The sequence below is a fragment of the Alligator mississippiensis genome, chromosome 4 (assembly GCF_030867095.1).
Source record: "Alligator mississippiensis isolate rAllMis1 chromosome 4, rAllMis1, whole genome shotgun sequence".
Classification (NCBI taxonomy): domain Eukaryota; kingdom Metazoa; phylum Chordata; order Crocodylia; family Alligatoridae; genus Alligator; species Alligator mississippiensis.
The window spans coordinates 148,065,944-148,093,287 of NC_081827.1; the positions used below are offsets into that span (position 1 = coordinate 148,065,944).

A 27,344-nucleotide genomic window follows, 5' to 3' on the forward strand; every position below is an offset into this window, starting at 1 on the left:
TCCGGGCTGGTCTGCACTCCGCGGGGGGGGGAATGACACTGAGGGGTTTGGGCCGGGGACGCATCCCTTGGAGGAGGCTGTGGGGCGAGCTAAAGCCCACGCACGAGCCTCGCACCGTGGCCGCGCTGCCGGTGGGGGGGCCGAAGCGCCTCCTTAAGGCGGGGGCGGCGGGGGGCGGAGCGGGCCGGGGCGGAGCCGGGGCCTGCAGTGGAGCCGCAGCCCGGAGCCGCCGGCGGTAGCAGTGGCGGGGCCTGCACGGATCAGCGCCGCCCGCGCCCCCGGCCCAGCCCGCGGCCCGACAGGCGGCGGCGGAGGCGGCCCCAGGCCCTCCCTCGCGCCCGCCTCCCTGCTCCTCGCCCTCCTCCCGCCGCCAGCCGGGCCTGGGCCCGGGCCCGAGCCCGAGCCCGAGCCCGAGCCCCCGGCCGGGTAGTGGGGATCGGCCCCCGCCCCGGGGCCGCGGTGCTGCCCCGCCATTATTTACTTGACAGCTGCCTCGGCCCCCCCTGCCGCGGCCGGAGGAGGTAAGGGGGCAACCCCTGCCCACGCCTGCCCTGGCGCGGGGAGCCGGGCGGCCCCGGCCTAGCCTCGATTTTTCTTCTCTCCCCCTCAAGAGAGGCTTGTCCAAGGGGAAAGGAAAGCGCGAGAAGAGGCCATCTCCTGGGAGCGCCACCCCTGAAATAGCTGGTGGCTAAAAGGGGAGACGGGAGAGGAGGCTCCTTTGCGTCCTAGGATAATGCCAGGGACTTGAGGGGGGGCTGGCGACCCTTTTTTGCCCCTCAGGGTTTCTGGTTTCATCCGCCGCCCCTCCAGCCTCCCTGCGTGTCTGGAGGAAGAGTGTGGGATAGCTGGTGGCGGCGCCCCTGGGATGGGGCCCAGCAGAGGAGCGTGAAGGGCTGCCCCCCAAAAAGCCAGCGCTGGACACCAGCCCCCTCCCTGCAGACAATCTTCCAGACAGAGTGAGTGACCACATGACATCACCTTTCGCTCCCCCCTGCCTCTTCTTCCCTTTCCCCTTCTCCTGTCTCTTGCCCTTTTTCCTCCTCATGGCCTTCCCATGTCTTTTCTGTCTGGCCTTCTTGGTATTTTTTCCTTTTCTCCATCTTCTCTGTCTCCTTGTTTCTGAACCCTGCTTCCCCTCCCCTCCCCATTTCTCTTTCTCCATATGCCTTTTCCAGCTCTGTCACTAATCGTCATCTTGTATTTGTTATAAAGAGTTGTGCTGATTTCTCTTTCCAAGCGAATTGCTTCTGGGGCACCATAGTGCCCCCCCCAAATTGCAACAAGCCTTCTGTCTTTTTCCCCTTCCACTTTCTCAGAAGGCTGTATTGACTTTCTCCTGCGCTCACCTTTCATCATTACTCACATTAAATGAATTTCTATCATCCAGAGGTCAATGGGGAAGATCACATTGACTGAACAAGCTTTGGAGAGGCAGGGTGAATGCTAGTGCCTATGCCCTGAGCTGTGTGTCATGCTGCACTCATGGGGTTGTGGGTGTGAATCTTGGCCTCATTGCCTGGGGTGTGGATTGTGCTGTGCTTGGGTGGCTGGGGGTGCACATGAATCCTGGTGCTAGAGCCCTAGGACGCTGAGGAGCTGAGCTTGCAAATCTCAGAGCTACTAGTACTTTGGGACGTGGAGCCCTCTGCACTTGGGGGCTAAGGGTTTGAGTGGTGGTCTTGCCTGTGGGTCCTATTGGGCATGGGGTCTAAGACGGGGAATCCTAGTAGTGTGGGTGGAAGCCTTTTTGAAAGCTCAGGGGATCTGTTCCATCACTATTATCAATCCTATGTTGCTCCCTCTGGGTGAAGAGTCATGGGGAGCAGACCTTCAGTGCATGGGACAGTTAAATGCCACACCAAGTGAGCTCTGACACCAGGACAGCCCAGCCGTCCTCCCCCCACCTCCCAGTAAGCATAGTTGCCCTGGGTCATTCATTGGGAAATCTGGTCAAAGGGAGACTTCACCAGGGAGGAAGTGAATGTAGGTCCTGTGAGCAGATGCTCCGCCCCAAATACTTTGTCGCTCACCTGAGAGCTCTCTTTCTGTATTCAACACTAGTGCAGACTTCATTATGGCATGTCACTCCCCTGAGACAATTCTGAGGAAATCCAAGACCGGAGTATCCCTAGCCCTGACAAATACTGGCTCAGTATCCAGAAAGGGACTGCATAGTGAAAGGGAAATTCCAGAATGAGGATCAAGGGGGATTTCTTGGTGTGGCTGGGCAGGAAACTCAGGCCGTGGAATACCAGGTGCCCCCAAGGTGACAGCCCCTTCTGCCATGGCATTTTGCCCTCCCTCTTCTCCGTAGCATGGCACAGTGGTTTGTCCAGAGAGAGCCTGAACCCATAACGCATGTTTTCTAGATGTGCTGTCAGATGCCCTCCCACCTGTTGCCCTCTGGTTATGCAATCGGACTGTTTTGAGTAGAGGCATGTTATCTAGTGCTAGGAAGGAGATAACTGAGGCATTTTGGCCTTTGCACATTCAAGGGGGTTTGCTAGCTTTTCCTGCTCTCGGGGTTAATTTACCTTCCTCTGCCTTCACTCTCACAATAATGACTTGACATTTTTCTAGTGTCTTTGGTTCTGATGGATGCCAAAGCACTTGCAGAATGCATATACCACCCTTGCAGAAGTCTGCTCCCCCCCCCCCCAGCACATATATTTTTTTATGGGTGTATAACATTATTGTAATTTAATATTTTTCTCAGTTGTCATAATGAAAGACCAGAGTTTAAATTTTTGTGCCTGGGCTTTAAATATTCATGACAAAGATGCAAAGCTGATTGTGGTGCGTTGTGTGTGTGTAATTGTTTGTTGTTTGTACAGTAATCACTAAAGGAGTGTATTCAGTGCTATTTCAAGCACAAAAATTAAAGCAATCTCTGCCCTAAAGAGCTTGCAATTTGAAAGACAGACTAGCAGAAGCCAGGAGATGCTGGTAAACTGAGAAGAGGGGATAACCTTAGAGGTGCATGGTGCACATGAATTGTTACTTGGGTCTGAAATGCAGCTGCCTCTGAGGTGGAATGCTGCAGCCATCCTGCCCCAGCGATGGGATATAAAGGTGCTAATAGAAGGGAAAGGGAAGAAGGTTATGTATTTCCATAAATATGAAAGTCTTCACAGGCAAATTTAAATCTTTGCCTATAGGAGTTTTGGCTAAGACTTTCCTAAAATATAGATTTTGAATCCTTATTCAGACACTTAAATTGGTGACCCTGATTCTCCAAAGAACTCTGCAGCTCTTGATTGACTTTGGGGAGAGCTGGGTGATGCTCACCATTTTGAAAATGAGGCCATTTATTTAATTGCCCAAATATTGATTTAGAAGTTTAAATTCAGGCACTCAGGATAGCAAATCTTGGCTTTGCAGTATAAGCAATCCAATCTCTTTGAATGCCCTCAACTCCTGAGGAAGTCAGTGGGGGTCTGAGGATACACAGCACTCTTCTGGGTCAGGCCCTAAATAAGATTAAATGAGAGGGTCTGGAGAGGAGTAGAAGGAGGATTATGCTGTTGTGGTTCTGTGGTAGAACTTTTTGCCTGCTTTGTGGAAGACCTGGGTTCAATTCCCTGCTGTGTATAAACCTGCTGTTTTGGTTCAGTGGTAGAATTCATGCCTGCCTTCCTGGACACGTATATATTTCCTGCCTCAGGCAGGGGGTTGGGCTAGATGACCTCTGGAGGTCCCTTCCAGCCTTGTGACTATATGACATTCTATGACATAACAATGAAAGATCACGTGATGACATTCATGTTAAGTACATGTCTTGGTTCTTGTTCGAGTTTTGTTTTCAAATCCATGGGCCTATGGACAGCATCTGGGATCTGGGTAAGGGGTCGGGCAAATCCGTATGTGGCTGAAATGGCACGGATTGTTTAAGGAGGCTGAATGGTATTACCTGTTCTGGGATTTGGCTACATCTCCCAATCCTTGCAAAAATTATTGATGCTTCTGCTCAAAGTGTATAACTTCTTTTTTGTTTGTAGGAAATGGTTTACTGACTTTGAGTGCTGGGGCGATCTGGAGGCTGTTCCTGGAGAAATGTTCTTTTAGGCATCAGCCATGTACCACCAGCCCTGCCACTTTGTAGCCACCTCTAGTAGGGAGTTTGATTTTTTTTTTTTTTGTTACACTTCAGACCTTTGGCTTTGGTGCTGAAAATGCTAGAAGGGAGACTTCAGTACTGGTGCAATATGGACATCTGTCTGTGAAGAGCTTGACTTGAAGAAATAATTCCCTTCATGCAGCTGTGAGATAGGAATGGCTTTTGGTCATTCCTAATCAAGAGGTGAAAGGCTTTCTCTCATTTTCCCATTCTTCCCCAATAACCATGCCCTCTCCCCAGCTTAGACCAGAATCACAGTCTTAGTCAGGGCCCTGTACATCTTGCAGTTCTTTAGCCAGCAAATCGTGCTTCAGAACTGTGCTCATATTGTTTTAAATAAACATTTCTCTAGCCTGAACGTTTGTGAAGATAACTTTGAAAATATTAACCGAGTGGCCATGTCCGCAGAGAGCTTGAAGCAGCATCTCTGAGACACTGACTGCTCTTTCTGTAATTTCTCCCTTGTCATGTTAACCTGACACAAAGATGGCCATAAACATAATCCACAGCAAGCAATACTGCCATTTTAGCAGAAACACCCTGCGAATGTGGATATCTTACAATTAACACCTGCCTGCCACTCTTTCACAGATGTCTATAACCCCAACTGTTCCCTCTTCAGGTATCAAAATCTCTAGCTTCTCTGTGACCATTTGTACTATGATGCAGCAGTGCAACTTGCAAGCAGAAATCTACAGTATATTAAAAGTGAAACCATGGGGACAGTGCAAGACCAATTGAATTTAATACAAAAATGAATAGCACCAAGGAGACTGTGCCCAGTAAACTGGTTCTTTTCCTATTTACTACATTCTGACACTTCCATTTTAAAATTTCAGTGGAGTTGGTGCAGAATATCCAGTATGTCTCATAACCCAGAGATCCTGCAGTGGAGTTTAGGACTGGTTTGCTGTAGTGGATTCTCTGTGGTTCATTGAGATGTGAAAGGCTCCTGTCCCATCCTTCTATTCCTCATCCCAGCATGGGGCCTGATTTGGATTGGCTTATTGTCTCCTTGCAGTGTCTCGTTACACTGCCTCTTCTCACCCTATGGCAGCCCCCTTCTCAAATCCCTTCACTGGCTTCCTATCTGGTATCGCACCATATTCAAGTTCCTCCCCTGCTTGTTTCCACCCTGCCTACATCTCTGCTCTCATTTCCTCCTACACTCCTGTACTCCTCCCAGTTCTGTCTACTGCTCTGCTTTTCTTTCTCCTCACTACACTTTTGGCACTTTCTCCTGTTGCCCTGTATGTCTAGGACACACACCCTGTCCTCATACGTGCCAAGTGCCCTCCATCTTCTCCTTAAGACGCTTTTCTTCCAAAAACTCTCCCTTTCTATGAATCATTGCCTTTCCCTGCCTTTTCCTACCTTTGGATTATATCAAGTGCCATGTCCTTTTATGCAGCTATACAATGAATAAACATTCTGATCCTTCTGAAGTAGCTAGTCCTGCCAGCCTGGAGCTAGCAGTGTTGCTTTAGAAGTGACAGGCTCCATAATCCATCTGACTCACCCACTCTCCCACCCTTCCTCTTCTTCCCCCCCTTCAGGTGCAGCTGGACTTTAATGGGTGATCTAAAGTTAAAAGGCCTGAGGTTGCATTTTCTTATTCTCCTGGATTCCTTTCAGCCCTGCAGGATCTTAGGCTTGGATTGGAACCCTAGAAGTGAAAGATTTGGGCAGGCTTCCATTTCCCTCATCCCTCTGAGCCAGCCACTTCAACTGGTACAGAGCTGGGTTAAAATAAGTGACCTGTAAAGGGAAAAAGAATGGATCCATGCTGCTCTCTTTATGTATGAAGGAGCCTGAAAAAATGGTGGGAGATAAAATGAGGGTTGTGGGGAGAGGTTCTTATATAGATCGAAACAAATCTATATTTCTTTGTTTTTATACATTAGAAATAGAGGCCTTGGTCACACAGTTTTTGTCTAGCTGACTAGGGTAGAACTGGTAGAATTCTATAGCCTCATATTATTGTTGGATTTTTGGTTGTAGTCATGTTGGTCTAAGCTTGCTAAGAACTTTTTTCCAACTACTCAGTTGGTCTAATAAAAGATATCACATCTACCCAAAGAACCTTGCCTGCCTATAACCTCATAAGTATTAAAGTGGTGAAATCTGTACACTTGAGGAAGAGACCAGAGCCTTCACAGTCCTGCACAACTGAAGCAGGAATGTTGAATTTTTCACAACAGTTTTTCTTCTGAACTGCTGTTAAACAAAAAAAATAAATAATAATTCCAAATCCTGCTTTCTCCTCATAGTTTATTTTAAGGATGGCAAAGTAAGCAGAGTTTAAATAACTTCTTTAAAAATGCCTTCCACGTCCTCGGATGTCTAACAAAAACACGGGGGGGGAGCCCACTGCAAAGGAGACATGGGTGATGTGGGACAAATCACTTCACTGTCCTGTGCCTCAGTCCACCTTTCTGAAGGTGGTAATGGTACTGATCCTTTATAAATTGTTTGGATGTACAAGGATTGAAAGTGGATGTACAAGGATGGAAAGTGCTATATATAAAGAGCTGGATTTATTATTCCCAGTGTATCTAAGGTACTGAACAGAAGGAACAACCTTGGGAAATTAAACAAAAAACCTTTCAGGCCTTCAAGGAGAAGCAAATAGAGTGCAAACCTTTTTTTTTTTCCCCCCCTTTGCGGTGAAAAGTGCATTACCTAGTCCTCAGCCTAGAACTGCTTTTTGCCTTGGCTTAAGCGCAGATATCCTGGATCTCATGAAACCTCTCTTAAGGTCTCTTATAACCCTTTCTCAGCCAGATCTTAAGGTCTCTGTGCTATCTTTTTTTCCTGGCTTCTTGGTGTTTCTGATGCTTGATTCTTGAAATTTTGTTCTCTCTTGACTTGTGGCTATACCGTGCCCTAGTTCTGTCCTTTTGCTTCCGTCACTTGTTCAGTGTCCATTACTGTACAGGTCTCTCACAGCTCCTGCTTCAGCCCACTCACTCTCTTTGGATGAACTCATCTATTCACTTGGCTTCACTACCATCTTAATGCTAGTGATTCTCAAACTTCTCTCCTCAGTCTTGCATCTCGGCGTCTCTTTTTGGTATGTTCCCTTAAATGACTTGCTGACAGCTTAAGTTTATCACAGCCAAAATGGAATTCTGTAAAGTCCCTCTGAACAACCTTCCCCATCAATTAATTCCCCCACCCTTTCTTCATCTCTGTGGTAACACCACATCTACTCCTAATCTTCCAAACCCACAGCCTGGGTGTTCACTGACTGTTTTGTGCCAGACATAGACACTTTGTTTATACCCTACTGGATCTTCTTTAGCTTCTCTAAATTCAACCCTTTCTCCATGCAGCTAAAATTCCTGTCCAAGATAGCACTCTCTTCCACTTTGACTGCTACAACAGCCTCCTGACTACCCCCCTTGACAATCATGTCACCCCTCCAGTCCATTTAAACACAGTTGCTAAGGCTATCCTCATGGATAATTGTTCTCTACATGATCGTTTCCCCCCAGTCTAGTTTTCCCACCCCCCCCCTTAGCCACCCCATTAAATTCCAGTTGCTTATCCTTGCTTTAACGCCTTTTGTATTTTGGCATCTCCCTTCTTGTCTGCCCATGTCTTGGATTGCACTGTCCTCTTGCTCTCCCAACAAGGACAGCTTGACCACTTGCTTTTCCACTTCTGTGACTTTACCCTGTGTTATGTCTATACCATACGCAAGGGAAGTATAGACTGGCAGTGAGAAAACATTATCTTGCCTTCCTTCAGATCCCTCCTCGGCTGACTTCTGCCTGGATACCTACAGGAAAACTGCCGACCTATGATGGCCAAACATATTGGGGATTGCACACTTACATACTTACATCCATAGTTTATTCATAAATGTCAAATTAGATATAAAGTTAACTGGATTGTTACCCTTATCTTCATGTTCCACTTTCCTGATATGGGAGAGTGCTTAAAAAAAAAAAAAAGGCTAGAAAAAGCTGAGACTTCCCTCTCACAGCAAGGAGGAATGAGGGACAGAATAGAGTATCAGGAAGAAGACTCATGGCTCCGTGAGGTTGCAGGGGAGAGAGGAAACTGTCTTCAGCATCTGGAGGGTATGGGAAAGGGGACATAAGGCTTTATTGGACCACTCCTGTTCAGATGGTGGCAAGACAAATGTGAGCCCATTTCAGGACACGCACTCTTTGGTTGAGATCTTAGGGCCATTCTCCTTCCCAGCCACAGCAAGTGGATAAAATAGTTTTTCTTCTCCCTAGAGCACTACCTCTTCTGTTAGGCTTTCTGCCCTCAGCTTTCATACCTGTGTCCCTCAGTGGGTTAACTGCTCTGTTTATCTCACTGTTGCCTCTCTCAGCACCATCCTCTTCTCCCCACCCCCCTTTCCCTAATCTGTGTGTTTTAAATTACTTTATTCCTCTCTATTTAGTGTCTCTGCTGTTTGCAAGTCCATTCATAGCATCTGACTAAGTAGGCCGAAAGTTCCTGCCTCTCCGAATAAGTTAGTCTGTAAGGTGCTACCCTGCCCTACGTAACTTCAGACTAACATGGCTAGCATCTCTCTGTCATTTATATATGTTGTTTTCAATTAAAAGCTTGTCCGTTAAAAATTTGAGGGATGACAGTGGTCCATTGATTGAGGACATTTGGGAGCCACTGTTTTAGGCAAGCCAGAGATTGCTGGGACACTGTGGGACTGTTTGCTATCTCATCAGTAGAAGAATATGTTATGTGGTCTGCTTCTGGCCATGTAGAATAAGTGTCATATCTGTAGAAGTCCATTTGCTCATTAATTTCTAGAAACTTGGTGTGCAGCCCCTGCCAGGGCTTAGAATCCACTTCTACAGATGACATAACCTGGTGTTTGACATGTTTTAGTGCAGGGGTCAGCAATTATTTTGGGTGGAGAGCCACTTACTGAGTTTTGGCAAGTCATCAAGGGCTGCATGATAGGCAGCTAGGGGCAGATAATTTTCTAACTTTTTTAGGGGCCCCGCTGGCTGGATAGAATGGCCTGGCAGGCCACATCTTGCCCACCCCTGTTTTAGTGACTCCTGAAGGGTTCACATTGACTGAACTCTCAGTGGTTTAACTTCCTGTGAATAGGTTTCAAACACTTCTAGTCAGATTTAATTTTAAGTATGCATGGATGGCATTCATGTTACCCAACCAGTCTGCTGATGTGTAAGCTTTGTAGTATTGCTAGTATTATATCGCATAGGAAATGGTCATTTTTTCCACTGATAAATCCATTTTTATGGAAATAAGTATAACATCTCATATATGAAAATGCATGACGTTCTTTTATCCTTAGTTTCTATAGCTATCTCTTCTGTAGTAATGAGATCTGCACAAGATACTGCATTTACTTGAATATAAGATGATGCCCCAATAATTAAATTTTATGTATGGAAAATCTATAAATTTGCTATAATTTTCTAGGTATAGAATCTAATTGTTGGAGTGTTATCTTGAATTTGGCCCCTTCCCACTGTTACAATAGAGAAAATAAATCTGGGGGTCAGGTAGCCCTTTTGCCCTCTGCACCTCCAACTTCTTCTCCCTGCAGCCCCTTCCCTTTTTCTTTACTCTGAGACCCTGCTCTCCTTGAGCACGTGGAAGTGAGGAGTCAATTAAAAAACACTGATCTTGAAATAAACATAGCTGTAATAATTCCATGTAGTGCCAATAGACTTAGTTAATCCAGAATTGATGTATTTTACCTTTTTGAAATTGCTGCAAGTTTTTTAGCACAGGTACTCCATAAACACACTTTTAAGTAGCACTTTGGCACCTGCTTATATACAGTACAAACTATGCATGATATTAGTCCAAAGCCAACAAGCTCATGATTTATCATAGTTCTTTGGGCTGGGCCCCAGCAGTCTCAACAGCATTTTAAGCCATGATGACCACACAAATCAGCACTGTTCATTGTGTGTGTTTGTGTGTCTACTGCAGATACCCTCCCCTAACCCCACAAAAGATCCACGTGCAATTAGCCCCCACTCACAAGTGGAATTGAGTATTCTTGTCACAAACCCCAGGGATCTTCCAAAAATTTACATGCAGATGAGTTGCAAGGCAACCTGTTCTGGTTCCACCTCACGGAGGGTGCAACCACAGTAATATATAACAAGCTGAGAGAGGGAGCAACTGAACGACCGTGGGCAATTTGTTTGGGCCCCCATCTGATGACGTCTGCCAGATATTTAAGGCAGATGAAGAAGCAGGAATAATTGGAAATGGGACAGAAAGGTGCAGTTCAGCTCTGGGAGTAAGGAGGAAATCTACATATATATAAAGTAATGGCTCACCATGACTTAAAAAAAGTTAGCACTGAGAGGTACTGCACTCCATATATCTTATTCACGTCAACTGCACTAATCTATCTTTGTATGCCTGGGAGATACCATTAGGTGGTTTTCTGCCCTGGTAGTTTTACTTGCCTGGCAGGGGAGAGATCCTTCTTTTCAACCTTGATTGACTCAGTATATTTAGAGAGTAAAGGCTTATCTGTTGCACTGCAGGTAGGTCAACCCCTGTGAGAGTCTACAAATGCCTCCAAATGCGAGTATGTTGGCTACACAATTTACAGGTTTGGGGAATTGCTGCTGGGCTTTACCCCAGCTTGTTTTTGGCTTGGGGAGCAAGCAAGATTAGGGAGCATCTGAACTCCAAGGCCTCTGGGATTGAGGTTTGGGGCTTGCATATAGGATGCCTGCTATGGATTTGGGAGTGAGTATCTGAAGCCTCAGGCCAGAAGAGTCTGGGAGGTAGCGCAACACGGACTTGAATGATTTACACTCTGCTCAGTTGATAGAATTTGGAACTGATTTGGCTGATTTGGGTGAAAACACAAAATTAAAAAAAAAGAAGTGGTGAGCCTTTTGGCTAAGATCAATCAGTTTAGTTACGAAATGGAGGGTGTCAGGGTTGGCTCTGGCCCGCCTGGTGTCAGCCTGGTAGCAGCAGTACCTCCAGGCTCGGTGCCAGTTTCCTGAAGAGGGAGCACCTGCCCTCCCCCCTTTTTCTTTTTTTTGGCCCTTTTAAAAAAAAAAAAAAATCCCATCAGCATGTTTGCCTCATAGGGACCACATATTTTATAGTCATGCTCAGTGTTGGCTGCCTTAAATCAACTTCCATTGCTGAATACATGCTGTTTTTTTGTCAGCAGTTTAATGATAGACAATGTATTTAATGAGATTTTCTTGTATGTGAATGCAAGATGAGGGGCTTCTTCCCCATGCTGTTTGGGGGGAAAAAGCTTGTCTTGTAGTTGAGTAAATATGCTATTTCATATCTGATTCTTTTTTTGATATAGTCTCTAAATTTCAGTGGCAGTCTGGGTACTATATACGTATTAAGTACAAGACCTATCCTTCCTGGAAGGTTTGTACTGGGTATCATAATGGTGCACCCAAGATTAAAACACTCTTGTGAATTCTGCTTGTTTCAAGGGGTAAAATACTTTCTTTTGAATATAGTTTTTCTGTGACCGGCTCATAACTGGTTTCTAAGGCAAATTTCATTCTAAATAAGTACTCATAAAATTGAGTTACTTGAAAAATAATGTCCAATGTCTCTTTCACAGTGTAAGAGAAATTGTTCTGTTAATATTGTTGAAGTAAATGTCATGGATTTCTCCTTCCCACCTTTGCATATGTTCAAAATTAGAGTTCCTAGCTGTATTCATAAAGCATTTCACCGTAATTGAGGAATACCCTGGATTAAAAACTGCCAGAACAGTAGAATTGTTAATTGCACTTCTTAAAAAGCCTTATTTTGTCTTTTGTTCCAAGTCCACTTACATTTTTTCCTTGTAATATCGATACCATTGTTGTTATAGATGTACTTGGGGTAAGTCTTTCATAGTAGTTTTAACAGTTAAAAATGATCCCAGCTTGAAAGCATTTTTAAGTATATAGCCACATTCTTGATAGCATGAATACTGTCTTTTAACAGGTGTTTTGCCTTCTCCCTTCTGCACCTATGCTGTTCTATAAATAGCCAAGTTATTTGTTAACTTTGAACCCATATTCTTGCAATGTTTACAGTATCCCTCAGAATTTCTCAAGGGTCCCTCTGCATTTCTCTCATATCTACATAGCATACAATAAAATAGAAGCCTTTGAGAGCTCAATAGATTCATTTTTTTAACTAGGCAAGACATACTACATGGTAACCTTTCAAGCCCTTTGTGCATCTCCACAGCAAAGCTATTAAAACTTTAATAGTGAATGTTGCATCCTAGCCCTCAGTTATTAGAATCTGGCTCTAAGACCACTTGTTGATGCGTTTAAAGCAGGTCATGTTCTGTAAACTTCACCCTTACTGCCAGTTTTGCACATAAATTCTGTGATTTTGGAAGTAGATGCTGATCCATTTCCAAACTGGGGTTTATGGTGACTTTATAGTCCCCACAATTCCTCACACTTCATCAGTTTCAGGAACACACACAGGCAGTGCAGTTTCTTCATTAAACTCAAGATAGGCAATTAGAGAAACTGCAGGAGCAGAGTAATTTCATATCTGTAGGATTTCACAAAACATAAGGCACTGGTTGAGCCTTAGAAAATGCAGGTTTGGCCTTTTTTTTTTTTTTTTAGCGTGTGCCATTATGCCTTTTGCTAAACTTGTGATACATCAAACATAGATTCATGTTTCTTTCCAGTTTACCAGCAGACCTAGTCTGTGATGTACTGTACTTCACTAATTGGCAGAAACTGTTTTCATAATACAGGACTGTATCCCTATAACAATTACCAAGTACCCTTGTAATTTACATCTATCAGCAAACATCCACAACTTCTCTTCCTTTGACTATGATGCTTTTCAGTTTCTCTTACTGTCAGACTGATCAGGAAATCTGGTAGAAATTGCAACTGTTGCATCACTGGTATCTATTTGCATGAACACAGCCTGCAAGGTTTGTGTCTTCTCTGTTGCACTGCAGACTTCTCCGTACTGGTGTCATAGGCCATCTTGTTAGGGACAAGCACAGATTTTGTAATAGTCTCCTTCATATTCACAGAGCTAGTATCGTGCTACGTGCTGTTAGGTGACAATAACTTCCTTTTGTTGAATTCCTTTTTCCTTTGTGGCATATGACAAGCATGGTCTGTGTGTCCCGTTACCACATCTCCAGCACCTCATCTTATTGTAAAAATATTACTCTGCTTGCTGGGTTGTTTCCAAGCAATGGAAATGTGATTCTCGGTACAGTGACTTCTGTCATCTCTTTGCTGTCAGGGCTGGTTTTCTTTTTTCATGCAGCATATAAGCAAAAGGGTTTTCTTTTGATTGACTCGAATACCAATCGTGTGTCCACTGCTCTTTCCAGATTAGATTTCCTTTTATGAACAATATGCAGTAGCCTCTCTCTTCATTCTGGATCTCCAATTCCAGAAACAAGCAATTCCCTAAGGGCTTCTCACAGATAGTTATTAAAATGGTAGGTGGTAGACAGCAATTTGAGACTAGGCAGGAAATCAGATATGCCTTCTCCTTCGTTCTGGTTTCTTACGTGAAATTTCCCTTTCTCAATGAGGAAGCTTGCTTGGGTTAGATAACATTTTAAACATCTAATTCCTGTGATACGAGTCCATATCTCCTGGTTCCTGAGGGAAAATACAAGCCTTTCAAAACGGCAAACGTCTCTTGCAGCTAGAGTTAGGAAAATTGATTTCTTCCCCTGCTCCCCTTTCTGGCACTGGGATAAAAATATTGCAGCACTCTTTGCACATATACTTCAAAATCCTCATTTCTTTCTTCAGAGTAGAAGTTGTCTGTTTTTCCAGGTATAGCCATTTTTACCCTTTTTTATTCTTTTCCTTTTTGGAAGCTTTAAATGTTTGGGCCAGCAGTTTAATTGGATCAGAATAACAACAAGAAAAAATAAAGTGGCAGTGAATCTAGTTAGTAGATTGTGTGTCTTTAACAGGTTACACCCAGTCTCATTTCATTCACGCTGTCACTGTACAGCTTCAGCTGCAGCCGATTCCAAACCGACAAGTCTTTGAACATGGCCTCAAAGAGGCAACTAAGCCATAACCACACTCACCACAGTTTTTAAAGTGCTATGCATCATAGCCAGGATTTTTCAGTCCTGCCATGCTGGATAGGAAGTACCTGGCTAAGAGAGACAATTTTGCAAAACATCAGGACAGCCAAAGTATTAAATTCTTTGGCCAATCAGTGCCATGTGCAGCACAGGAAATCTGAGACAGGGGAGGGCCAGGTTTCATTTTTGGCCTCAGACAGTCACTGCTCCCAGGATGTTTAAAGCAAGACAGCAGCTTGTTCTGAGACAAGTAGTTAAATATTACTTGTCTGGAGTGAATCTGTGGTTATTCAAAGCCACCCGATGATAGGATTTTCCTTTAGTAATTCCCATTCTGCCTGAAATTTACAAACCACCATATGCTTAAATGCAGATTTAAGATCACTCCTCCATCACCCTTGCCCTTCTTGATTTGGGATTATAGTGGAGATTAGTGCCCAGATAGGAAGGCTGTGTATCCTAGGGTTACCATACTTCGGGATTTTCCTGGACATGTCCTTTTTTTGGGTCATCCCATCTCTGTCTGGGTGGTTTCTTAAAATAATCAACAGAAGTCCAGGATTTTGCTCTGCTCAGCATCAAAGTTTTTCCTAGTACTTTCTGGCTTGCCGTAGCAAGGAGCTGCTTGGGGCTGGAGAGAGCAGGGGGCGGAGGGTGATTGGAGGCGGGGGGCATCATGTGCATCTGTGCACATACGCACACGTGGCTGACGTGCAGCCAGGGAGGCCCCAGCAGCTGCATGCAGATAAGTCTATGGGGGGTGGGAGTTGGAGGCCCAGGGCTTGGGGACTGTCTGGGGAAGGAGGGGTGTGCGTGCACGCACACGTGCGCCTGTTGGTGCTGAGGGGGACATTGGAGCAGCAATAGGGCGGGGGAGACTCCTGTCAATCCAGCTGGGGAAGGGGGTGGAGGGGCCCTTCTGGGGCAGCAGGGAAATGTGTGGCCTGGCCAGCAGCACTGGGGTCAGTGCCCTCAGGGGTGGGGCAGCTGGGAGATGTTGCAGAGCTGGGGTTGATCAGGGGCTGCGGGCCAGGAGTGGGGGGCGTGGGGGGGGCAGAGCTGTGGCTTAGGAATGAGGGGTCCCATACCTCCCCCGGTACTATGGGTTGGGAGTGTGGGGCACAGGTAGTAGGGTTGCAGGTTGGGAGTGAGGGGCACCAGCATGGTCTGGGGGGCAGGGTACTGGGGGTCATGAGTGAAGGGCAGCAACAAGGCTGGGGGGGCTGTGGCTTGGGAGTGAGGGACAAGGGTAGGTGTAGCAGGGTAGGCTACCTAGGGGTGGCCACGTTTACCCCCAGTTCCTGAACCATGCCAGTTTTGCCCTACAAGCACCCTCATTCTCTCCTGCCATGTCTTGTTGGTATGATGAATATAGGAAGGCTGCCCTTGAGCTTTAGTTTTGGACACTGTCAGGCTAGATCGCATTAACCCTGTTGTTTCTAAACCCCTTGACGTCCCGCTTCACTGTGGATGGTTCCCGAGTCTGTCAGCCTTATGGGCCATATGCGTGGCTCCAACCACCCCTTTACCACACCCCAAGCCTCACAGATGATACTGGCATTGTCTTGCCTAGGCCTCGTATTAATTCAGCCCCTTGTCCTCGCTGGGCTGTCTGCACCCTCCCTGGCACCGGGCTCTCCGCAGCCCTGTCTCTGCACCCTCTTTGGCACCGGGTTCTGTTCCCCCCCACCATATGCTGCACCCTCTCTGGTGCCAGGGTCCCCACACTGCAGTGGGCCCCAATGAGGCCGCCTCCTTCCCCAAAAAGCTGCACCCAAACCACCGGTGTTATCGGACAGCACACCAACCACAGCCAACCACCATGAGTTCCGGACTGTAATGTGACACAAAACTCATGTCATGCTGTGCCCCTTTGAAAGAGTAAAACTCCCTCTCTGAGGCTCAGTGCCTAATAGGCAAGGATACCTTATGGGCTCCTGGTGTGCCCTTTGTTCTAAGGGTAGCATATCTGCCAGCTACCACATCTCTGGGCCCTTCCTTTGTATGGGCTCCTTCCCCTTCAGCTGCTGGTAGGGAACCAACTCCCTGGTCCCAGCCCTGGGGTTTATATGGGCCTAGGGCCCTGCCTCCTCTGGCCAGCTGATCAGGTGCAGGTGCGGCCAGTACCCTCATTAACTGGTTGTCATGGCAACCTGCACCTGGGTTCTTATCTCTGCTCTAAGAGGAGCAGGCACCTTAGTGCCCTGTGACAGTAGGGCATGGGCATATCACTGCCCCCCCACCATGGCAGGTGTCCTCTTCTTTGAAACTGGAAATATGGTAACCCTGTTGTATCCCTGATGTTCGCAAATAATGCATTTCATTTGAAATTCTCTTCCTCATTACAATGCTAGCTAGTTGATGCAGTTGGACCTACCAAAATACATTGATTTGGGCTGAATATATTGGTTCTGTTAAGAAGCTCTTTCTGAGGGAAATCATAGGACTGGGGCTAAGGGAATGAAGGCCTGACTGGGAAATGGAGATTGAAGGAATCGTGTGTTGTAGTTGCTCCAGTTTATGCTCATTTGACATTACTAAGAAATGTAAAGCTGGTTCACTATTTGGATGGAAGATATGTGAGGGGATAGACATTCAAACAGGTTACCTCAGCATTAACTTGTGGTCTAGGTTGTTCCTAAAGCCATTGTGCTGCTTAAATTGACACCTTAAGAGGAGATGTAGAGGTGAAGGCCTGATTTCCTGCGGTCATTAAAGGTCTCACATCATCTTTCATATGAGACAGAATAATACACCCGATGTTGCAGCAAGGCTAAAGTTTCAGCAAGTCTCCTCTGAAGTAGTTCATACAATTTTTATCTGACATTGGGCTCTTCACTTCCTGTCCTAAGCAGTTGTTAGCTTGGCTCTGTATTTTTAAGCAGCTCCTGCACTTCCCATCAGAAGTCGCGGTGATTCAGCAGCGGGTGATTCTTGTGTGTGTGTACAACCACCAAACTTGCATTGAAGTTGCATACTTTTTCTCTTCAGTCAAGACATGCAGAAGTTCAGCTTTTTAGCCTGTGCTTGGGGTCGAAGGTAACCCATTTCTCACCTTGCATGCATTTCCCAGAGGAGTCGGGTAAGCACAATGCTGCCTGCCTGAGATGGAATTGAACCCGTTGCACTTTAACCTGGCATTTAAGTGTGTAACTGATAATGCAAACTAGTCTCTCAGGGTTGGGTTGGCAGGTTAAGTGCCCTGTGAAAACTATCACTTTCCCTACCATGAACTTCGTTTCAGTTTTTTTAACTTAATTTTTCTGGTTTCAGCACATTTTTTGAGAGAGAGAATGGGATGTCTTTACGCTTTGCATATATTTTGTTTTGTAATTCCAGAGTCCTACAGCTAAAAATCTCACAAATGTGGACTTCCACTGTGAAACAGCTACATAAAATCACAGCGGCATACTATGGATTAATCCGTTATCCTGTACATGTTGTTGTTGTAGCTGGCATTTTTACTAATGCATTTCTACAAGACTAAACATGCAATTGCTGTTTATTTCATGTGTGCTTTTCCCCCCACATTTACTTGGAGATGGTTCTTCAGCAAGGACTGGTCATTGGGGATGTCACTAATCCACCCCCAAACCAAGTTGCTTTTAGGGCTCATCAACAGGGATACTGCAGAATTAGATTTACTTCTGCAGTGTTTAGTCTTTACTTGCAGCTAGTGTGAAGCTGTGTTCATTTTGTCATCTTTATGCCCAAATGTATCATAGGATCTCTCACTCACACTCACACTTTTGTGATTTCCTCTTATAACTGTACAATAATTCAATAAGGTATGTCTTCATACATGTTAGAGGCTGGAAGGGTATTCATGAAACATTCCCATCTGTAGAAGGTCACATTTGCTCCTTGTATACATTACCAAATGGGCCCCAAAAACTTTTGGAAAGGGGAGTGACACGCCTTTAGTCACGCCCACCTGGTGAAGAGCGAAAGCCCATCTGCATAAAATTGATTCTCCCCAGAAACAAGAGTGCCTGAGTGCTGGTGCCTGAGAAGGGGGAGGGTGGAAGGCAGGGTGGGGAGTTCAAGAAATCCCTAGGGAAGGGGGGATATTTTGTGGCCCCAGCCAAAGCTTGGAGAATCCATCTAGGCCTCAGCTAGGGCAAGCTAAATGAGTCTGACAGGATGCTAGCTAAGAAAAGCCATGTTCAGAGAAATCACTGGTTAAAACAGGGGCGGGCAATTATTTCAGGCGGAGGGCCGCTTGCCCAGTTTTGGCAAGCTGTTGATGGCTGCATGGGTAGCCCCACCCATTGACAGGTGCCCCACCCCCTGGTCACCATCTTGGGCCCAATGTCTCAGTGTCTTGGGACCAATGTCCTAGGGCCAGCACTGGTGGGGCGCAGAGCGGGGTGCAGGCTGGCAGGGGTCTGTTGAGCTGGGCTGGGCTGCACCAGCAGGGAGAGTGGGGAGCTGGCCTGGCTCCATAGAGCCCCTGCTCTGGATCCTGCCAGCGTTGGACCTGGGACACTGGTGTGGGCCTCACACTCCTGCTCACTCCCAGTGCCCCCAGCCCCGTGGTACAGGCTGGGGGCAGCGTGCAGCCCTGACCCTGCACTCACCGGCAGGGAAGGAGCTGGTGCAGAGTGCAGGGAAAAGCAGCCCCTCACCCACCCTATGGCCAGTGTTCCCTGCTCGCAGCCTGTGCGGGGCTCTCCTGAGCAGGCACAAGCAGCCCCACGGGGCTGTGAGCGGCTGCAGCATAGGGTGCCAGCCACAGGGTGGGCAAGGGGCCGCTTTTCCCTCCGTACTCAGCACCAGCTTGTAACCCACCCCCGCTGCCAGCCTGGCCCCGCACCGGCTCCAGGCTTGCCCGTCAGGACTATGAATGATGGCAGCAACTGCGGCCCCTCCGCTTGCTGTGCCGACAAGTGTTTGCTGCTGCTGCCCGCCTGGAGCTCACGTGCTGGGCAGCCCAGAGGTGGCAGTGGCAAGTCGGGGGGCCGCAGCTGCTGCTGCTGTGCAAAGCCCCAACGGGTGAGCCTGAAGCCGGCACAGGGCCCAGGCTGGCAGTGGGGGTGGGTTACAAGCTGGTGCAGAGCATGGGGAAAAGTGGCCCTTCACCCGCCCCATGGCCAGTGCCCCATGTTGCAGTCGCTCGCAGCCAGTGTGTGGCTGCCTGTGTCTGCTCAGGACAGCCCTGCGTGTGCTGCAGCAGGCCACAGGGCAGGTGAGGGGCCACTTTTCCCTGGACCCCTTCTCTGTCCAGGGTCCTCCTCGCCCTCCACCCCACCTTACCTGAGCTTCCTGTGCTGGGGCAGCCACATGGTCCCAGGCCTGAAGCCCCTGCTGGGGTTCCCGGCTGGGGGGCGGGGCTGGGCAGGACCTGCTGTTGCAGGAGTCCTCTGGGCTTCTTCTGGGTCCTACTGCCCCTGGTTTCTGTCATTTTTTACAGGCACCAAGGACAGATCAATATTAATTTTCTAAATTTTTTAGGGGCCCTGTGGGCTGGATAGAATGGCCTCACAGGCCAGATGCGGCCCACAGGCCATATTTTGCCCACCCCTGGGTTAAAAGGATTACTTTGGAGCTGTTTCTAGATAGAGAAGGAAGGTGAAAGATTGTATTTTTGACCTTCTATTTTTCTGTGTCTCAAACTACAGTTACTTTTGTCTGCATTATTTATCTTTCTGTAACAAAACCTTTTTTTCCTGTTTTACCTTACTGATTGTCTGTGGCAAGTGTGATCACAAAGCAGTGGGTGCTTCAGGCATTCTTCTTCCTCAGAAGGAGGGGATCTGCTTTCTTATCTTTGCAAACCCAAAGAGTGTCAGAGCTTCCTTCACTGGAGCTGAAAGTGTCTGGTCTGGGGCAAAGGAGACTAAACTTGGCTTGGGGTGAGGAGTCACCCCAGGAGCAAGATCTAGTCTGTCCCTTAAGACACACAGCAGAACAAAAAGGAGAAGCTGGGGCTCTGACCATCTTAACAACGTGGGACTTGTCACAGGGGATTTACATGCAAGTTGTAGTTATGCTGGGTTTGAGTACCCAGCAAGTTTATTTTTCTTCCTCTCACTGTATAAAAAAAATACATATATAGTTGATTACCCTGAGACCAGTTTCAGTCATCAAGGAGTTATCAGTCAGTTAATGAGCAGCTGAAAATAGGCTTGTAACAGAAGGCCTGATGTAACTCTCACTCCTGAGTTAACTACAGAGTGAGCAGTCATCGCTGTTATCTCTGCTAGCCTGATGGGGAGATGGATAAGTGTGTTGCAGTAGGACCTTTCCTCTCTGCTACATAGGCAAAAGAATGGTTCCCTCTGTCACAGATACTGCAAGGTCCGTTTTATATTTCAATGTGTGTATTAGGTGTAAGTGATCATGCTGGCTGTGTGATTCAAGGTATTTGCAGCTGTAGCTGACTGCTATGTCTGAGCACAGGATGCAATCAGCTCACTTAGTTATTTGTACAAGTACTGGGGGTGTTTGTGTGCAGCTGTGAAAACCCAGCTTGTGAGCCTGTGTGTGTCAGGCATAGACCTTTGTGTGCTTCTGTGTTCTGAGAGCACAGGGTGCTGCAGAGTTGTCTGTGCACAGGCGTGCTGGGTACATGCGTGTCTGGATCTGCGCATGTACACAGTGTCATCCCCAAAGACCTATTTTTAGAAAGAATATCTGATTGTTAAACTCATTGAGAGGGTGTTTCCCTGTCTCATCCGATCCGCTCGGTGTGGTGATGCAGTCAGTGGGAGGGACCAGATGACTAATTTTTCCCTGGCAGGGCGTGTCTGTATTAATCGGTTATCTCTGTGTGTGCACGCGTGGTTTATCTGTTACCTGGCCATGCTTCATGTGTTAGTTTTATTACCTTTGGGAGTGCTGATGTGAATCTCTGATCTTTTTTAAAGGTGAATTTCTGACTGGTAGAAGGTGCAGACCTGGCAACCAATAGACTTAATCCCCCCTACTCTGTCCAGGTTCAGTGGAGACTAAAGCCAGACAGATTGATCGCCACAGCCTGGCCTCAGATGGGCCAGCACTAGCTATGAATGGGAGTAGAATTTAGTCCTGGGTACAGCCAATTAGGGCTAGCAGGGAGGGTGATTTTTCTTTTAACCTGACACCCTGGTTGGTAGCATACTAGCTCATCCCATATAGATTACCAGATATCTGATATAACAACAAAGGCACTGGGATAGGATCCCTTCATATAATTGCTGCCCACCTTCAGCAAGTGTCTTTTATTTTTATGAAAAGAAATATGGTCTTGACCCGTGAAAGGACTGGAAATCAAAAGACCCTGGTTCTTATTTCCTGCTCCTCTGAAGACTCATGGTGTGACTTTGGGCAAGTCATTTCTCTTTGTGTGTGTCTCTCTGGTTTCTGAGTTTGGAGATAATATTTATTTACCTGTGGTGGGGCTTTGTTAAGTAAAAGGCTTTGTCATACTTAGGGAAAAATGTGGTAAAGAAGAGTAAAATCTAATTTATATAATTATTGCTTTTGAAATGGTCTGAGTCCTGGCCTAATGAGGTAGATAAAATTACGTGTATGTTGTACTACATAAGCATGTGGGCTTTTAAATTGGCAGGCAGGGTTCCTGCTCTAAGGGCTGGGATTAGATATAATGTCACGTGATGCAGAAAGAGGTAGCAAGCCTTGAGGAAGACATTCACCGCTTCCCCACACATTTCCAGTTATGAACTGTTCAGGTGGGGTTATGTAGCCAGTGGCACTCAGTCCTGACTGGCTTAGGAGCCATGTGAGCAGTCAGCATTAACCAAAGACCCACGACAACATCTATGCCCTGCAAAGTGTGACAAATATTCCCATTTAAATGAAAAAAATTATGGTATTTGTCTATAAGTAATAGAAGCAGATAGCATGTGTTGGGCATTATTTATAATTGCAGGAAAGACATAATGCACACAGCTAAAGAAACAAGTTTAATAACATTTTCTGTGAAGAGCCCTACAAGATATGTTGATGAACCACCTGTGGCTCAGAGAAACAGTCTTGAATATTGCTTGTAGGGTGTGATGTAGATACACTGCTTCTTCCTTAGCTGTGATCCTACATCTCTCCTGAGGAGCTAGACTTGTCAGGTTATTGAGCGAGGGGGTAGTCCCTCAGGGTACCATCCTAGGCCTGTCTTGCTAAGGGGATGCGGTCATGGTATGACTAGGATGCAGCTGGTGGAATAGTCCCATCTCTGTGAAATACCTTCCTCTGCTGTCCAAAGAATTTTACCTGAACAGAATCGGGCTACTCAGAATTAATTGTGCCCCTAAGGTTACCATGCCAGGTCTGTCCTGACTTTGAGATGTTATTTGCAAGAAGAATGCACTGTTGTATGTAAAACAGTCCCTATAGATGTTTTGTGAGGGGTTAGGGAGGGCATCCTTCCCCTCTGTTATCTGGGTACAATTTGCTTGTATCATTAGGTCCCATGACTGTTCCTTTCTCCCCACAGACACTCTTACTTCCGGCATCATGGCCTCTGACCTGGAAAGCAGCCTGACTTCCATAGACTGGCTCCCCCAGCTCACCTTGCGAGCTACTATTGAGAAACTGGGGGGTTCCTCACAGTCAGGACCCCCGGGGGCTGCACGAAAGTGCCCCCCTGGATCCCCCACTGACCCTAACGCCACCCTGAGTAAGGATGAGGCTGCAGTGCACCAAGACGGGAAGCCACGTTACAGCTATGCCACGCTGATCACATATGCCATCAACTCATCACCTGCCAAGAAGATGACACTCAGCGAGATCTATCGTTGGATCTGCGACAACTTCCCCTACTACAAGAATGCTGGTATCGGATGGAAGGTGAGGAGCATGGAGTCTGCAATGCCATCTTCACCAGTTTGAGAGACCTGATTTTCCCCCTCTGTACAGAGTGTTCCCTGAGTAGGAAAAAAAAGCCAGGCACAGAAGTAGATGGCCATCTGAAGGAAGCAGGGTTCCAGATGTCTCCTAATTTCCCCTGGAGTATTTGAGTGTTGAGGAACCCTGTCCTACTAAGAAAGGCCTACAAAAATACCTTCTGCTAATCTGTCCCTAGCCCAAAAACCATCCACACTTGCCCCTCCATGGGTATACAAAGAGGACCTTAGCCTCTAGCAGTGTCATTTCCTCTGCTTTCCCTAGTTTCTCGCATCCTCATCCTGGGAATATACAGACTACTTGCCTCCTCTCGGCCCTTTTTCTTTTTCACCCTTTCTTGGTGAAGGCTTCATTATGCTCTGTGGTTATCTACACAGTATTTATCTGCATCTCTCCACAGAACTCCATTCGCCACAACCTGTCTCTGAATAAATGTTTCCGGAAGGTGCCTCGGCCGAGAGATGATCCTGGGAAGGTGAGAAATTCATACGTTTCCAGACAAGTAGCTTAAGCTGTGGGGAAGAATCCAGGGTCTCCTCTTTTCCTGCTGTGGTTAGAATTCTGAAATATATGAAGTGTGGTGCATTAAGCAGAAGAAGACAGGGAGATCTTTACTTGTGTTCAGTGAACACAGAATTGTTCATTAAAAGGGTGCTCTACAAAGGTGCATAAGCAGGTGTTAGCCCCCTTTTTTTCCTGTTCTGATTTTTAATTGGCTTGGAAGGTTTTTGCGTGGTTTTTTGTTTTCTTTTTTTTTAAGAAAAAATGAAAAATGTATTTTTTTCTGTTTTTTTTTATATTTAAAAATGCAGTTCTTGTCTAACCAGTTCTACGTGAAAAACTTTACGGGTAACTGGAGAACTGGAATTATGACATTGTAGCTTTCAGGGAAATGAGAGTGAAGGAAGCAAGAGTAGAACCACTGTTCATATGGACTTTAAAATTTGGGGGCTGAAAAAAATACTGCATTTAGCTCAGGTGTCTTAAATACTGGTAAGAGTGCTTTTTTTTACCTCAGCTCATTCAATAAGGACTGACAGAACTCCAGGTGTAGAAAAGGAATAGAAGGTCTGTAAGGGAAAATTCCAGCAAAACTAAAAGTGAATATTGTTAAGGTGAGAAGAAAAAAGCAGAGGAGTTGGGGCCTCCAGAGGTTTCTTTCTCCTGCATCATAAAATTGCAACCCCCTCTCCCTCCCCCCCCCCCCCCCCCAAAAAAAGAAAAAAAAAAAAGCCTCAAGTCCAATGCCTTTTCTTTGCTAGTCTCCTTTAAGGGCTTGGGTCTTCAGTTAACATAATCTAGGTATCTGAGTAAAATTAGGTGGGTGTCTGCTGGTTGTGAACATTCAGGTTGGTTTAATACTCTGTTTTAGTAAACTCGGATTAGTTGCATGATGTAGGTGTATATTAGGGCTGTGTGAAATTTCACTGGGTGTTTAGTTTTGAAGCTGTTTTGATGCATTTTGAGCTCGAAACAGTGAAATCGAAACGAAACAAAAGCCTTCAAAACGAAACAAGGGCATTCGAAACATTTAGAGTTCGCAGCTGGGCTTACTTGGCTTCAGTGCCAGTCGCAGCTAGCAGCGGCAGCCTTCTGTCATCGGGTACTCAGATCCAAGGGGCTGCACCCCACCAGGAGGAGTCTGGCACAGCCCCACAACCCTCCTGGGGGTGCAGGCCCCCAAATCTGTGCAGCAAATGACAGCATGCTGTTGCTATCAGCTGGGGTCAGCGGCAGCAGCAGTCTTCCCAGCAGTCTTCCTGGGGGCAGATCGGGAGGACTATGGGGCTGTGCTGGACTCCTCCTGGCGGTGTGGGACCCCGATCTGTGTGCCGGATGACAGGAGGCTGCTGCTGCCTCCTAGGACTGGAGCTGGGCACAGCCCACGCCCAGCACTGGGAAGATGCCCACGCTCACCTGCTCACTCCCAGTGTCCCTGCCTCAGCCCTGTGGTACAGGTAGGGAGCAGCGTGCAGCTCCGACCCCGTGTGCCCTGCAAACTGGAGTGAGCAGCAGCAGCGGGGAATGAGCTGGTGCTCAGTGCGGGGTGGGGGAAGCAGTCGTTCCCCCTCCCTCTCCCTGCAGCCAACACCCTGTGCTGCAGCCACTCACAACCTGGGCGGAGCTGACCTGCCTCTGTCGCATCACTGGAGAGCAGGCACAGGCAGCCCCGTGCAGGCTCTGAGCGGCTGTAGCACCGGGCGCTGGCCACGGGCAGGGGGAGCGGCCGCTTCTCCTCCACGCTAAGCACCAGCCCTTTCCCCACTGCTGCTGCTCCAGCACACGGAGTTGGGGCTGTGCGCTGCTCCCTGCCTATACCATGGCACGCAGCGGGGACACTAGGAGTGAGCAGGTGAGCGCAGGGTCTTCCTGGTGCTGGCCATGGACTGTGCCTAGCACCAGTTCCAGGTGGCAGCAGCAGCCTCCTGTCATCTGGCATACAGACTGGGAGCTCGCCAGACCCCCAGGAGGGCTGCTGCTGCTGGGCTGTGCTGGACTCTTTCCAGGGTGCGGGCCCCCAAGCTGCACGCCAGATGACAGGAGGCTGCCTCTGCTGCCTGGGGCCAGCGGCAGCACCAATCTTTCTGGTGCTGGGTGTGGACTGTGCCCAGTGCTAGTTCCAGGTGGCATCAGCAGCCTCCTGTCATCTGGTGCCCAGATTGGGGGCCCATACCCTGGGAGGAGTGTCTGGCACAGCCCTGCAGCCCTTCCGGGGGTGTGAACGAGCCCCCAGTCTGCATGCCGGCTAACAGGAGGCTGCTGCTGCCACCTGGGACTGATGTTGGGCACAGCCCGTGCCAAGTGCTGGGAAGATTGGTGCTGCCATTGGCCCTAGCTGGCAGCGACAGCATGCTGTTATCTGGCACACAGATCCAGGGACCTGCACCCCTGAGAGGGCTGCAGGACTATGCCAGACTCCTCCCAGGTGGCTCAGGCCCCCAGATCTGCGCTCTGGATGACAGAAGGCTTCCACAGCTGTCTTGGGTCAGCAGCAGCAGCAGCATCAGTCTTCCCAGCGCTGGGCACTGGCTGTGTCCAGCACCGGTTTCAGGCAGCAGCAGCAGCCTTCTGTCATCTGGCACGCAGATCTAAGGTCCCGCACCCCTGGGAGGAGTCTAGCACAGCCCCACAGCTCTCCCAGGGGTATGGGCTGGATCTGCTGGCCAGACGATAGGAGGCTGCTGCTGCCAGCAAGTGTCATGAGTTCTGCTTTGAACAGTTTAAGATTCAGTTTCCCAGAAATCTCTGCACCTATCTTCTTGAAACTTGGCAGGCTCCATGCCCTCAGAAGTGGCTACCATCCCTGCAAGTTTCATCTGAATCAGGCAAGAAATGACCATGTTTTAGGCATTTTCATGATTCCCCATTATAGCCTATGGGCAAAACATCGAAACAGTTTTGATGAAACTAAACAGAACAGTGCTAACAAAACTTGAAACAAAACACTGTCCCAGCAAAACGGGAAAATGGAAGTTGAAATGAAACGGTGCTGTTTTGCACAGTCCAGATCTCCCTAGGAAGCTAACATGAAACTGGCCACACTCTGGAATTTCTTCTGTCCTGATTCAGAAAATGATCCACTAATATGCTTATAGGTTGTCTTGTCCACTCTGTTCATTTGTATCTGATTGGTCTATACTTGACTTAATAACAAATTTTGCGAGAGGCAGAAGACAATGATGAGCTTGTTTTAGCAAAAGGGAGATGGTAATATGTGGTCTGGCTTACCACACTGGATCAGACCATTTTGTTATCTTGTCTGGTGAGAACCATAACTTAGTGGCTTCCTTGTGACACTTCAGAGGAAATCATGGGTTAATAGCATTATATCTCATTGGGCAGTAGCAAAGTAGAGGAAAAAAAATTTCCTGCCATCCTGCTGGCAGTCAGCTCATGCCTTGAAGAGTATGTTGATGGTTTTGACCTTTAACACATTAGTTGGTGCTGTATGCTATGGGTCTGTTATGCTCTGTAGTAGAGAGTTCCTAAGGCTAATTCTGCTGTCCTCTCACCACTGGGTTTTTTTTTTTCCCAGGGTTCTTACTGGACAATAGACACCTGTCCAGATATTTCTCGCAAGAGGCGGCACCCTCCAGATGATGATGTGAGTATGACTCTTTCCTAAGAGCAGATGAAATTACATGGGGATCAGAATTCCCTTCTTGCTCCAGGAAAAGGGAAACCTTCCAGGGCTGTATTGTCATCATACTGGGGAAAGTGGAGTTTGTACAAGAATGAAAAGTCTGGGACCAGATGAGTCTGACTTCTCTGGTCACACCATGTGGCTGCTGTTGCTCTCACTGAGAACCAATCTTTAGCCTTGCCTGG

The 27,344-nt window shown here is 47.3% G+C and overlaps 1 protein-coding gene across 4 annotated transcripts in view; it reads left to right on the forward strand.

Annotated features, from left to right (window-relative positions):
• Nucleotides 1-223: 223 nt before the first annotated feature.
• The window catches only part of FOXJ2 (forkhead box J2), a 42,939-nt gene continuing 15,818 nt past the window's right edge, over nt 224-27,344 (forward strand). The window contains exons 1-4 of one of the 4 annotated variants that reach the window (XM_059726776.1): nt 224-956; nt 22,606-22,958; nt 23,416-23,490; nt 27,052-27,120. In XM_059726776.1, coding sequence (XP_059582759.1) covers nt 22,626-22,958; nt 23,416-23,490; nt 27,052-27,120 — 477 coding nt within the window. In that variant the 5' untranslated portion in view covers nt 224-956; nt 22,606-22,625. Of the gene's footprint in view, nt 957-4,197; nt 4,301-22,605; nt 22,959-23,415; nt 23,491-27,051; nt 27,121-27,344 lie in introns of those variants that run through there. The other 3 variants (XM_019482321.2, XM_006267586.4, XM_006267587.4) reach the window with 3 other exon arrangements.